Source organism: Perognathus longimembris, chromosome 23, assembly GCF_023159225.1.
Source record: "Perognathus longimembris pacificus isolate PPM17 chromosome 23, ASM2315922v1, whole genome shotgun sequence".
NCBI lineage: Eukaryota > Metazoa > Chordata > Mammalia > Rodentia > Heteromyidae > Perognathus > Perognathus longimembris.
In genome coordinates this window covers 113,149-127,161 of record NC_063183.1, presented here as the reverse complement: position 1 = coordinate 127,161, position 14,013 = coordinate 113,149, and the positions used below count along the sequence as shown (strand labels likewise).

The following is a 14,013-nucleotide window of genomic DNA, read 5'->3' as shown; positions in this document are numbered from 1 at the left end:
TAGGACTGCATGTTGCCACAGCAGTACCCAGGTCTGGTGCACCTCAGAATGCTCCCCTTAGACTGTTCTCTGTCCCTGTCTAAAAAAGGGGGTCTGCTGATTTGGGAGCCACTCTCTGCTCTGAAGCTTGGGTTAATACAGCTGGGCTGATGATGCACAGGTGCCTTAAAATTGTTATTATAAAGATGATACAGAGGGACTACTTAAATAAGTCAGGTACTGAATACATAAAGATGATATACAGAGGGGGTAGTTACATAAGTCAGGTACTGAGTACATAAAGGTGATATACAGAGGGGCTAGTTAAATAGGTCAGATACTGAGTACTTAAAAGTGATATACAGAGGGGCTAATTATATAGGTCAGGTACTGAGTACCTAAAAGTGATATACAGAGGAGCTAGTTACATAGGTCAGGTAATGAGTACATAAAGGTGATAAACAGAGGCTGGGAATGTGGCTTAGTAGTAGAGTGCTTGCCTAGCATGTATAAAGCCCTGGGTTCTATTCCTCAGCAACACATAAACAGAAGTGGCACTGTGGCTCAAGTGGCAGAGTGCTAGTCTCGAGCAAAAAGAAGCCAGGGACAGTGCTCAGGCCCTGAGGTCAAGCCCCAGGACTGGTAAAAAATTAAAAAAAGATGATATACAGAGGGGCTAGTTACATAGGTCAGGAAATGACAGTGTTACCCCTTCCTTCACTCTTTCTAATAGTTTTTCCTTCCTATCCCTACACACAGTTGTACAGTTCATTTTCAGCACAGTGTCTAGTGAGCACTACTGCTGCATGTCTTCACTCTTTGCTATGTGTGTAAAGACAGGCTGCCAGGAAGGGTGGCACAGATGTGTTCCTGCTGAAGAGGTGCAGGTTCCTGAAGCTTTTGTGCTTTGGTCTGCCTGCAGGTCTGCTTTCTTTCCTCCTCTTTATCACTAATCAGGCTTGTGTAATTGGGCTGCCCTGGCTTCCTGCCAAGGAGCTATCCACAAACCATCTGTAGCTGCAAATGGGTGATAGGGCCCCAGCATCCTCCCCACAAGCCAGGCACTTCCTGACACTCAGCCCCTGGTTGGCAACCAAACTTTGTGCCTGGATCCCTAGGCTCAGGCCTTTCCTTTCTCAGGGTGCAGCCCTTTGTGGGACACACCTTGGAACAGGGCATGAACGGCAGTTTCGGACGGGCTGTGTAATGCATGGGTACCTGCTGCCATTCTCATCCTCCTCTGTGCTCCTGAGGAAACCTGGGTGGATTGATTTAAGGTGGTGAAGAGAGATAAAAGTGCCCAAATGCTCAACTTGTGACCAAGCAGGACCCTTCCCTGCCTCTGGAAGCCCAGTTCTGCCTTGGGAACAGTAGAGTCTTTCCCTCAGCAGTGGTCAGAGCAAGGTGGAAAGCCCAGGCTTCACTATTGCACAGGCCCTGGCTTTCCTGCAGGATGGGCATGGACTATGGGCACAGGGGATGGGCTGGTAGAGGATGTCAGTCTCAGAAAGGGGCCTTCTAGACATATGTGGACACACAGCTAAGTCCAGGACTCAGCAGATCTGAGTCAGATTTGCTGAGGATGCCCTGAGGGCACCAGTAACCTTCTGACTTGCAGCTCTTGTCGGTGAAGCTGGACATAGTGTCCAGCCTCTTTCATGGGATATAATGAGGGCATAGGTGGTGCCCCACTCAGGGTCTCTGCAGGGGAGGATCTCATAGGAAGCCACCTTTGTAAAGGGGAGGGAGGCAAGCCCAAGTTTCTCAGTCAAGGTCCTTACAGGCTGGACGTTGGAGAGTGAGTCCCTAATACGAGACGTGGGCACCTGGCTTCTGATCTACAACTGCATGTGCAGCTACCACACCTGCTGTGGAGTCTCTTTCCCAGAGCAGGGAGGAGGTGAGGGCTGGGCACTAGAGTCTGGGTGAGGCAGTTGGGTAGAGAGTGGGGAGTGGGATGAGAGACAGAGATGTTTTCTGTCAGACCTTGGGGAGAAGCAAGGATTCAAAATGTTCTGGAGGCTGGGAATGTGGCTTAGTGATAGTACCACATACACAGAAAAAACCAGAAGTGGAGCTGTAGTTCAAGTGGTAGAGTGCTAGCCTTGAGCAAAAGAAGCTCAGTGACAGTGCCGAGGCCCTGGGGTCAAGCCCAGGAATTGGAAAAAGAAAGTTCTGGGACTGTCCTCCAGGGGTCTTCTTGGCTCTCATATCTTTACCAGGCTCTTGGGCCTCACTCATGTGTCCACCAGAAGAGAGAGCTCATCACCTCCCCAGCCTCCCAGCTCTGGCCTTGACAAATTTTGAGGTCATTCTTTGGAAATTGCCTTGTTAGTGCTCAGCTACCAGGTGTTCCCCCACTCTGGAGCCTGAGGCACCCACTGTGGATTCCCTATGGTCCTCATCCTCAGGGCCAAGGGCTGGAACTTTCACCTGCTTCACCAACAGCATCCTCAGGATTGACTGCCAATGGTCAGGTCCAGAGTTGGCCCAGGGCTCTGGTCCTTGGCTTCTCTTCACCAGGTAAAAGTGGGGGGCCAGGCCCATTAGGGAGGGGAAGAGTGGATGGTCTCCCATGGCAGCAGCATCCTTGGTGCTGATCCCTTCCAGCAACCAGGCACCTGGCAGCCAGCACAGGTGCATCTTCCAGGGCAGCAGGTGCATTCTGGAGCTGCCTCCCAAAGAGGTGATCCTGCCAAATGACAACTTCACCATCACTTTCCACCACTGCCTCTCCAGGAAGGAACAGATCAGCCTGGTGGACCCTAAGTATTTTCCCTGGAGACATGATGAGCAGGGCTGCTTTGCTAGGAACTGTTTGATGGCTTGTTGGTGGATCAGAGCCCTCAGCCTGGGACATCTGGCGTCTCAAGAGTCCTTCTCAAGTGAGAACCAGGACTGGAAGGGGAATCTGGGTGCTGAGTGCAAGGCCAGGATTTTCCTAGACAATGATGATGTTTGGCCATTTAGGACAGGGGTTCTGATTTGAGTTATTTGAAACACATTTCACTTTTAGTAAGAACGACTCCAGCAAGACAACAGCAAGAACTCTCAACAATAGATTATGAAGGAAGGGAAGCTGAGAATTAGAAAACACCTTTCTGCAGAGGGCTAGAAGGAATTTACCCTATTCCCATGAGCCTTCTTGGACCTGTCTTTCAGTGGGTCCCATGGTCTAAGGTGACCTTGACCTTGCACCTTGGACTCGGCTCCAATCCCATTTCTGTGTTCACTGATAACTGGAGCCACACAGCTACATACAGCCTTGCTTGGTCTTACTCTATTTCAGTTAAACTGGACCCTCCTTCTGATTTGTGGAGCAATGTCAGCTCTCGCTACTGCATCCTTATCTGGAGCATGAGTCCTGGAATAGATCCAATGAGCGCACTTCTCAGCTATGAGCTGGCTTTCAAAAGGCAGGGAGAAACCTGGGAGGTAACAGTGGCTGCCTGCTGCCCCACCCCCCCGCATCCCCGCACCCCCCATGGCCTCTCTTTCTCAGGAGTGGCTAGAGTGAATGCTGAGGAGGGAGCAGAGCTTCTGTGTTTGATTATGCATGCAAGTGTGATGAATGTGGAAGTGTGCCTATAGGCATGTGTGCCTGTATACATGGAGATGGTATGTCTGGGTGCCCATGTGCACAGGAGTATGCATGAAGAGGTCTCTTTATGCATGTGTGTACATTCTCAAGTGTCCCACAACAAATCAACTGACCATGCAGTAGGCCCGGTACAAGGACTGTGTAGTTGGTGTGACCTGGCTCATCCTTGAAGCCACAGAACTGAACCCTGGCTCCACTTATGAGGCTAGACTGCGTGTCCAGATGACTGTCCTAGATGATGAAGTGGCAGAGGAGGAGCCTCTAGCGGGCCAGTGGAGTGAATGGAGCCAGCTTGTGTGCTTCTCTTCTTCCCAGCAACAAGGTAGGTATTGTGTGGCAGCTGCCCTGGCCACAGCCTGGGTTGGGCCTTCTACCCCACTGTTTATCCTGCCCTCTGGAGCCGACTCTTTGGAGTCTGAGATTTATAGGGGGAGACAGTCACCTTGAGCTCCCTAGGCACTTGCAACAAATGGCTATCATTAGGATCGAGTACAGCACACCAGTCCTTAGTGAGGACTGGGCTGACCCTTTGCATAGTGGCTAGGAAGGCCAACTGGCAGATGGGAAGGGTGGGGCCCGGAGCGAGAGGCTTCTCAGGGGCTTCAACACAAGCATCTGAAGTAGGTCCAGACTCTCTCTACTTTGACTCAGGGACCTAAAGGGGGGTCCCTTTCGCATGTGGACTTGGGGAAAACATTCTGGCATTGAGACTTCTCGGAGCTCTGGAGTCTTTTCACCCACAGGACACCCGATCCCCCTCTGGAGGTGGCTGGACAGCACCCTTGTTGCTATGTCTGTCTTTCTCCTGTTGACTGGCCTGACCTACCTTCTCTTTAAGCTGTCATCCCGGTAGGTAGTCTGTGTGCCTCCCTGACTTTATTTATTTATTTATTTTTTTGGCCAGTCCTGGGCCTTGGACTCAGGGCCTGAGCACTGTCCCTGGCCTCTTCCCGCTCAAGGCTAGCACTCTGCCACTTGAGCCACAGCGCCACTTCTGGCCGTTTTCTGTATATGTGGTGCTGGGGAATCGAACCTAGGGCCTCGTGTATCCGAGGCAGGCACTCTTGCCACTAGGCTATATCCCCAGCCCCTCCCTGACTTTATTGGTATGTGCTTGTGTTGGTATATGTGTGGATCTGTGAGTGAGCGGGTGTCTTGGTGTGCATGGTGTCTGGAGTCTAGGAGTTCACCCACGTGCTCCTTCCCTCCTGCCCTTCACTGTCTGACCCTGGATGAGGAGGGGTTTCAAGTCTCTAAATGTCCAATGGGCTTCCTAGGTTGCCAGGGGAGAGAAGTGAAAGGGCAACTGTAACAAGGGCCAAAGACAGGAGGCAGCTGGGCCAACACTAGCTGTGGAGGGACAGACTCACCGGGACCCTGAGATCTGAGGTGCCCTGAGATCCCTGCCGTTAGGGATGTTTTCTAACAATGGGACACAGTGCCACTTGAGGTATCTGGGGGTACGTAGGATCCTGTTATCAGCCCTGGAAGTCTCAGAGAACAAGAGGGACAGCGCCCTCCTCAGATAAGCTCCACAGCTCATGTGCACTTTGGGTTACAAGGTCTGGAATCCAGTGTTGAAGCTCTGTCTGTAAACAACATATGAATTGTCAGACATGATGGTACATGCCTATAATACCAGCTACACGTGAGGTAGAAATGGGAGGATCAAGGATTCAGGCCAGTGAGAGCAAAAAAAGTTATCAAGATTCCATCTAAAAAACAAGCCAGGTGTGACGGTACATGCCAGCAATCTCAGCCATATGGCACATGGAGGCAGAAGGGTTGCTGTCTGAGGCCAGCCTAGGAAAAAGGAGGTTAATCTATCTGGAAAATAAAACTAAAACAGAAAGGACTGAAGACATGGCTCAAGTGGTGGAGCACCAGGAATGTAAACCTCAGTACCACAGGGAGAATACTGTAAATAATAAATGTGCCTTGGTATGAACCAGTTCTATGGGGGCCTTAACTAGAGCGTCCACCTGAGCCAAGATCTTTCTTGCCCTGGAGAAGGGTTATCCAAAGGGTATTTCATTCCCTTGTTGCTCTGTTGCCAAGGCTGGTCTAGAACTCCAAGTCTCAACCCATCCTCTGGCCTCTGGCTCCAGAGTGGTGGGGGCTGTAGGTGAGGCCATTGAAAGCAGGCCTGGATGCAGCAGGAGGGAGGCAGGACAACAGCTGCATAAGGCAGGCTGGTGCCTAATGGTGTCCTTAGGCTTTTCAGAATGTGGTGTTGGAGGAGCCTTGTCTGACCTGAGCCTGAGCTCTGACTTGTCTCTTCCTGGTCTCAGGGTGAAGAGAGCATTCTACCAGAATGTGCCCTCTCCAGCAGCATTCTTCTAGCCCCTCTACAGTGTGCACAATGGGAATTTCCAGGTGTGTGCAGGGCACTGCAGGGATTTGTGGCAAATATAGCACAGACGTGTATCCTGGGCAAGATGTGGGCTTCAGTCAAGGTGGGTGAAGCACGGGGGCCTTGTTAGTGCTTATTGTGTGCATATATATGCACATATGTATATACATGTATGTGCTTGCATATGTACATGTACATGTGTATAGATATGAGTATATAAGGAATTTATGCCATCTTAAATGTGTACATATATATGCATATGTGCAAATACATGTACATGTGTGCATACATACATGTACATGTATAGATATGAGCATATAAGGAGCTTATACCATCTTAAATGTGTGCATGTGTATACACATGTATTTGTACATATGTATGTGTACATGTGTATAGATATGAGTATATAAGGAATTTATATGCCATCTCAGATGGGCAAAATCTCAGCTGAATTTTTCATTGGTGGTTTATTTTGTGTGTGTGTCTGTATATGGGTCCTGGGGCTTGAATTCAGGACTTCGTCACTAGCCTTGACCTTTTTTTTCCCTTTCATTTCTTTATTGTTAAAGTGATGTACAGAGGGGTTACAGTTTCATATGTAAGTCAGTGAGTACATTTCTTATCCAACTTGTTACCTCCTCCCTCATTTTTCCCCTGCCTTGACCTTTTTTGCTCAAGGTTAGTGTTCTATCACTTGGGCCACAACTACACTTTCTGCCTTTTTTGTAGTTAGTTGGAAATAAGAGTCTCATTGACTTTCCTGCATGGTCTGGCTTCAAACCAAGATTCTTAGGTCTCAGGCTCCGGATTTTAATCATCGGATTGTTGTTTTTTTTTGCCAGTCCTGGGCTTGGACTCAGGGCCTGAGTACTGTCCCTGGCTTCTTTTTGCTCAAGGCTAGCACTCTGCCACTTGAGCCACAGCGCCACTTCTGGCCGTTTTCTGTATATGTGGTGCTGGGGAATTGAACCCAGGGCTTTATGTATATGAGGCAAGCACTCTTGCCACTAGGCCATATCCCCAGCCCCACGCTCTGGATTTTAATCATCGGATTTAAAAAAAAATTTTTTTTTTGGCCAGTCCTGGGGCTTGGACTCAGGGACTGAGCACTGTCCCTGGCTTCTTTTTTTTTGCTCAAGGCTAGCACTCTGCCACTTGAGCCACAGCACCCCTTCTAGCCATTTTCTGTATATGTGGTGCTGGGGAATCGAACCCAGGGCCTCATGTATATGAGGCAGGCACTCTTGCCACTAGGCCATATCCCCAGCAATCATCGGATTTTAATCATGAGCCTCCAGGACCCGGCCATTAGTGATTTCTTTTGGTTCTGGGATCTCTGGTTCATTCTTCCTAATTTTCTTTATTGGTTTTACTCTTAATTATTAAAAATGTGTACATCAGAGTGTACTGTGACATTTATATATAATGTATTTTGATCATATTTACCTCCTCAATTGTTTTTTCTTTTTTTTTAATTAAAGAAGTTTAATATTTTATTTATTTTCTTACTTTCTGCAAACCTGTTGCTTTATTGTATAAAAATAGCACCAGCAAATGCAGTGCATTATAAAATGGAGCTAGAATTCTTCATCTGAGGTTGTCCAACAAGCGCTTTCCTCCACTCCCAGTTACTTCAAATGGCAAGGTCATTGGGTCATTCCAAATCCAGAGGTGGACTTAAAGTTACAACAGGATGTATGATAACAGTATCATCCTTGAGATACATAATTATAGATTTTACCCTGGGCAACATATTCTGAATACCAAATCCTAGAGTTTAGTCTAAAACTCATTATTGTAAAAAAACAAAACATATGATGTTTGTCTGCAATCATTGGAAAGTGAAGTGTATTTCTCTCATAGCAGTGTTGAGTCATTGCTTTTCCTACCAGAAAGTGTTGAATTGCTGCAAAATGTTAAAATTTTCATCCACCACTAATTTAGACAACTATGCTGCAGTAAGTTACTTCACTCTAATTTATTCAGGGTTCCATTTTCACTCCTAAATAGATTTTATGTATTTCTCATATGCTTCTTCACTCATTAGTTCATCTAGTTCTGAAGGATTACTCAGTGTCATCTTTATCAGTCAACTGTCTTCATAACAAGATTTATTGACAAGTCCTGGATTTTCTGCAAGCACTTCAGTAACTGCAGTTACTTCTCCTGACACAGGAGAGTAGCGTTCACTGGCAGCTTTCACACTTTCCAAAGCACCAAACTCATCTTGCTTTTTCAATTGTGTCCCAACTTCAGGCAGACTACAGTAAACAACATCTCCCAAAGCTTCCTGTGCAAAATTGCTGATTCAGACAGTTCCAGTTCCATCTGTGAATTTACGCACCAACAGCAGAGCGGGCCCCGTGCGCAGCGTCCGGACGTCGTCCGTTCTCGGCCGCCAGGGCCGCAGCGGGCAGGACGCGGCAGGTGCCAGGGCGGTGCACAGGCCACAGGCCGCGGACCCCAGGCTCCGGGCCACTCGCAGCGCCATGATCAACTGCAGGGGTTCCGAGGGTCCCGGAGCCTCCACCACCGGGCCCAATTGTTTTTTCTTATTTGTCCTTTTTTTCCCCCCACATTGTAAGATGTGTTTTATTTATTCTGTTTTCCTACATGCATTTCCCCTCTCCGGCTGAGGCCAGGGTTACAAGCTCAGGGCCTCATGCTTGCTCTGGTTTGTTTGCCTGGCTGGTGCTGTACCACTTAAGCCACTCTTCTGGCCCAGCTGTTTGTTCTTTATTTGGGAGATGAGATCTTGTGAATTTTCCTGCCTGGCTTGGCTTTTCTAGATCTAAGCCTCCTGAGTAACTAGGATTATGGATGTTTGCCATGATTGGTGCTCAGCTTCACACACACATTTTTTTTTCTTATTTATTGTCAAAGTGATGTACAGAGAGGTTACAGTTTCATACATTAGGCCTTGGGTACATTTCTTGTACTGTTTGTTACCTTCTACCTCATTCCCCCTCCTTCCTCCCCCTTTCCTTCTCCCCCCATGAGTTGTTCAGTTGGTTTACACCAAATGGTTTTGCAAGTATTGCTTTTGGAGTCATTTGTCTCTCGATTTTGATATTCCCTTTCACTTCCCTAGTTCTAATACCAGTATATAAAGATATACAGTATCCAGGGTACTCAGATGAGATACAGTGATAGCGCAAGGACAACCACAGGAAGGGGTACAAGAGGATCATCAACAAAAGAAGCTACGGTTTCACATGGCATGTTGAAAGTAATTACAACAGTGATATAACAGTCGTTTCCATAACATGGAGTTCATTTCACTTAGTGTCATCTTATGCATTTATAAGGGCATAGCTATTAGGCTCTTGTGATCCTCTGCTGTGACTAGCCTAAAGCTGTGCTAATTATTCCCAGTAAGGGAGACCATAGAGTCCATGTTTCTTTGGGTCAGGTTCACTTCACTTAGTATAATTTTTTCCAAGTCCTTCCATTTCCTTACGAATAGGGCAATGTCATTCTTTCTGATAGAGGCATAAAATTTCACTGTATATATGTACTACATGTTCCTGATCCATTCGTCTACGGAGGGGCATCTGGGTTGGTTCCATATTTTAGCTATGACAAATTGTGCTGTGATGAACATTGCTGTGCTGGTGGCTTTAGCACACACACACATTTTTTTATGTTGAAAGGGGGTCCTAGGGTTTGAACGTAGAGCCTCATACTTGGTAGCTTTACCCCTTAAGCCATGGCCCCAATCCTTTTGTTTTAGCATTTTTTTTTTCAGAAAAAGTCTCATGCTTTTGCCCCAGGCCAGTCTCAGACCATGATTTTCCTAGCTATGCCTTCCTAGTAGGTAGAATTTATAGACATGAACCATCATGCCTGGCCCTCCCTTCCTTCCTCCCTCCCTTCCTCCCTCCCTCCCTCCCTCCCTCCCTCCCTCCCTCCCTCCCTTCCTTCCTTCCTTCCTTCCTTCCTTCCTTCCTTCCTTCCTTCCTTCCTTCCTTCCTTCCTTCCTTCCTTCCTTCCTTCCTTCCATTTTCTTTATTTCTAACCTGATGCTTTTGCTCTAGCTGGTACTCAACCACTGGAGCCATGCCTCCAACCCTGAGCTGGATCCTGGACTGGTTTTGGACTACCTACCCCCTTGCTGAGCTCTGCCTACCAAGTCACTCACAATGGAAAAATGGTATACCTTCTCCTGACTCATCTGCCACCTCTATTCTGCCATTGAGGGAAAATGGTTGGTAGTTGAAGGTGCAAATGGAGTGCTGTTGGCACCATCTTTTCCCTTCTGTGCATGAGCTCCTCCATGGCATCTGTATCCTGTGCATCTCTGGTGCTTGTGCTGCCCTTTGTGCCCAGGGCAGTACCTAGGCTCCTTCTCTGGTGGGTACTATGAGGTACCTGAACCCTCTGGTTCTCTGGGTAGCTTGCTGACACCATACCCATGAATGGGCTCTGTTTCTCCATGCTTGTGGACCTATTGGGCTCCCATGGGCCACAGGGAGCCAAGAGGAGCCTGTAGGGTTACCCTGACTACCTGTGCAGTCTCTTGTAGTTCACAGTCCTGGTGGAGGGAAGCTCCTGGGGGCAAAGTCAAGCTCCTCCCCAGGCTTGTGCTCTTTCCCATGTCCTCCTTTCTGGTGCACCAGGGTTTGCCTGAACCCTGTGGGCAGGGACATTCCTTTCCTACTGTATCTCCAGCTTTATTATGTGCACAAATCTATGTCCTCTTAGAGCAAGGCTTTGTTTGGAGGACTGCGGTGCATACACACAACTTAAAGGTTAAGACTGGGATCCTAGATTTGGACAAAGTCAATCTCTTACTTTCAGGGTGGCAGAATTACCTATGAAGAACCTGGGCAGCTGAGGATGAAGCTTTGGGGAACAGATTGTGATTGCCCTGGACTGTGTCATCATGTTTAAAGTCCCTGTGTTCTTCCCTACAGAAATATGGCACCTGCTAGGGTGACCCAGACCCTTGGGCGGTCTGGTTCTATGTGGATCATCTCTCAAGAGCAGCATAGTGATAGAGAGTGTGGTGTGTGAAGAAGATTTGTTGGAGGTGCTGGTCCCTTTAGGGACCAGATTCCTTTTATGCGGTTGGGCCTCCTGTGCCCCCATAGAAGGATCCTGATGTTGTTTCCTGTCTTGTGTATATAGTGGGGTTCAGAGTAGGCATCCAGTTTCTGGTGTTATTTCTGGAAGGCCATGGGCAGCCCTCTGTTGGAGGTTTGCTTTGTCTTTGGCACCTGTAACCATCTGTACCATTTGGTTCTGGGCTAGGGCTGGGGAGCAGAGAGGGACCTGAAGAGACTCAGGTTCCTGGACTGAGGCCAGGATTACATATTTTGAAGATATAGAGTGTTCTTTATATTGGCAACACTTGAACACTGGACTAGCATAAGAGCTTCCCAGAGAAGCTCAGGCTGTTGTTCTCAGAGTGAGTTCTGAGCAGGTTGCCTGAGTCCTTACCTCTACCCTTTGTTCTGTTTCAGACCTGGGCAGGGGCCGACAAAGTCTGTCTACAGCTAGTGCAGGACTGTACTAACAACTTGCCAGGAACCTGGGAGGACACCACACTGCTAACTTATGGCCAAGTATACCCCTGGAAATCCTCAGGCCTGAATGAGGAGGAAGGCACTGGGCTTGGACACCCAGACCTCCCAAGCTCAGAGGATGTGTTGCGAGCAGAGGGGGGACAGCTGTCTGCCTACCTGCCCCAGGAAGAGTGGATCTGTATGTCTTCCCCAGAGTCAGAGGGAAGTAGCAGTGACTACTGTGCCTTAGGCTGCTATGGTGGGTGCCATTCCTCTGTGTTCCTCAGAAACATGCAGAACCCTGAGCCCATCCCAGACTTGGCCTGTGGCCTTTTCTATGTCCAGCAGAACCCAGATACCCAGAAAAGGGCTAGCTGTGAGGAAGCTGGCCACAGTTAGAGGTGTGGGCTGCTTGAGGACTTGCAGGGCATTTTTCTCTCTCCCATTCTGGGCAGGCAGCAGGCTGTCCTGAAAGTTCCAGAACTTTGGCTTATCTAGTTGCATCATGTTCACTTTGAGAAAAGTGAAGCCTTCTAAAGCCCCTGGAACTGACTGTTGGTGGGACTGGGCTTCCTGAGGAGGGTCACTTATGCAATGCTCAAAGGCTCCTATGTTGATGGAGCAGGAGGCCCCTCATCAATCCTCAGTCCTGTGGGGAAGGTTCCCTATACTTAACATCCTGATACCCAGCCTTTTTCCTCCCCTTTCCACCTTCTTGTTTTGCCCCAGGTATCTCTGAGAAGAAGGGTGTGGATACTTAGCCTGTTATAGGCTTTCCCCTCTATAAAGGTCCAGCCTGGGCTCAGTGGGCACAGGCAAGATGCCATGACCAGGTGGACCAGCCTCTTCATAGACCTTCCTGAGTCACATTTCCAACTGAGTTTACAAGGGATGTCTTGGCTGTTCCAAAGTATAGTTGACCAATCAGGTCCTAGAGGGATCCTGCTGATGCAGCATCATCAGGGTAGAGGCTCACCAGTTTTTGAAAGTTCTATCTTTTGCTGCATGTCCTGATGCTTCCACTGGTCCCGTGAGGTTGCCACCTGAGGTCAGGGATGGGAGATGGTCAGACCCGAGTGACCATCTTGCAGTAACCATGATCTGTGAAGGGTCCTGCTTTCCACAAAACCTTATTGGGTGACCTTAGGGGAGGCATATGTGGTCTAGGGAGAGTTGCTCTGACAAACCACTGAAGACTGGAGGTGTAGGGCCAGAGAGATATGTTTTCACAGCTCTGAGGTCCAGAGGTGTGAAATCAAAGTGTTCCAGGTCTTGTCCTGGCTTCTGAACCTGTGAGAGAAGAGTGCTATCTCTACAGAGTATCTTCCCCTTGGGTGCATTTCTGTGACTATTTATCCCCCTTTTAGGGGCACAATAATATTAGGTTAGGGGTGACCCTACAGCAGCAACTGAAGTTGATCATCTGAGAGCTCATTTCCATATAAGGACACATTCATATGTACTGGGTGGTGAGAACTTCTACATATGAATTTTGGGGCTAAAACCCATTACAATGTTCCTGGCTCTGTTGGCAGCCTCTACCTTCCTATTGGCCTTGTGGCTCCTCTGGAGCCCCAGCTTGTTTCTGAGCACCTGGGTAGATCACTGTTGGCCCTGACTGCTGGGCTTAAGCTGACACCGATAATTCAGTGATGGGCAAAACTGTTTTGGGGTTGGGGGCATTAAAGTTTGGAGCACAACCAAACAGAGGCTAGTCTTTTTCTGGGCACTGAGGCACTGGGACACCTCCTCAGTGTTGTATACCGGATACCCAGGTGGGCCTCAATCCCATGACAATATTCACTAGCACTCAGTCAATTGGGCAAGGAGTCTGCTCACCACCACCAGGATGGTGACAAACAGCTTTGGGGGCAAATTGGGCTGGGCTTTTTTTTTTTTTTGGCCAGTCCTGGGCCTTGGACTCAGGGCCTGAGCACTGTCCCTGGCTTCTTCCCGCTCAAGGCTAGCACTCCGCCACTTGAGCCACAGCGCCGCTTCTGGCTGTTTTCTGTATATGTGGTGCTGGGGAATCGAACCTAGGGCCTCGTGTATCCGAGGCAGGCACTCTTGCCACTAGGCTATATCCCCAGCCCTGGGCTGGGCTTTTAAAGGCAAAATCACATGTACCATTCACAGGTGGTCATGGGGTAAGAATCACATGTACCACATGCAGGTCATAGTGTATGTGATAGCAAAGAGACATACAGAAGCAGAATTGGCAGTTAGTGATCACAAATAGCTATTGCCATCCAGGTAAAGTCTGGTAAATAAAGCAATGAACCATTTAAGCAATCAAGATACTCCTTCTTGTTTAATTCTTGGCTCTGGGTGTAATTGGTATTTACTAAGTACTCATGTAACTTAAGACATGCAAATAGAATAACAATTATGCTTGCTCTCTCTCCTTTCTTTATTTTGCAAGGGTTAAGCAGCTCTAGGTCAAGCTGCTTTTGGTTCCTGTTATTCGAGTTAGGTTTGCCCTTCCCCAAGCCCACCACCTTGTCCAAGACTGCTGTTTCTAGGGACTCAAAAACAGCGTTCCCCCTACACCTTTTACTTGGTTACTGAAATGA

At 48.3% G+C, this 14,013-nt stretch overlaps 1 protein-coding gene and 1 pseudogene across 1 annotated transcript in view; one reads left to right on the top strand and one right to left on the bottom strand.

Moving 5' to 3' along the window:
- The window catches only part of Il9r (interleukin 9 receptor), a 9,332-nt gene extending 3,337 nt beyond the window's left edge, over nt 1–5,995 (top strand). Inside the window, 7 exon segments of the mRNA XM_048333059.1 lie at nt 1,763–1,879; nt 2,391–2,502; nt 2,590–2,777; nt 3,269–3,414; nt 3,701–3,902; nt 4,324–4,429; nt 5,872–5,995. Coding sequence (XP_048189016.1) covers nt 1,763–1,879; nt 2,391–2,502; nt 2,590–2,777; nt 3,269–3,414; nt 3,701–3,902; nt 4,324–4,429; nt 5,872–5,995 — 995 coding nt within the window.
- Nucleotides 5,996–7,791: 1,796 nt separating this feature from the next.
- Nucleotides 7,792–8,424, bottom strand: LOC125340895 (annotated as a pseudogene).
- Between the last annotated feature and the right edge of the window lie 5,589 nt (nt 8,425–14,013).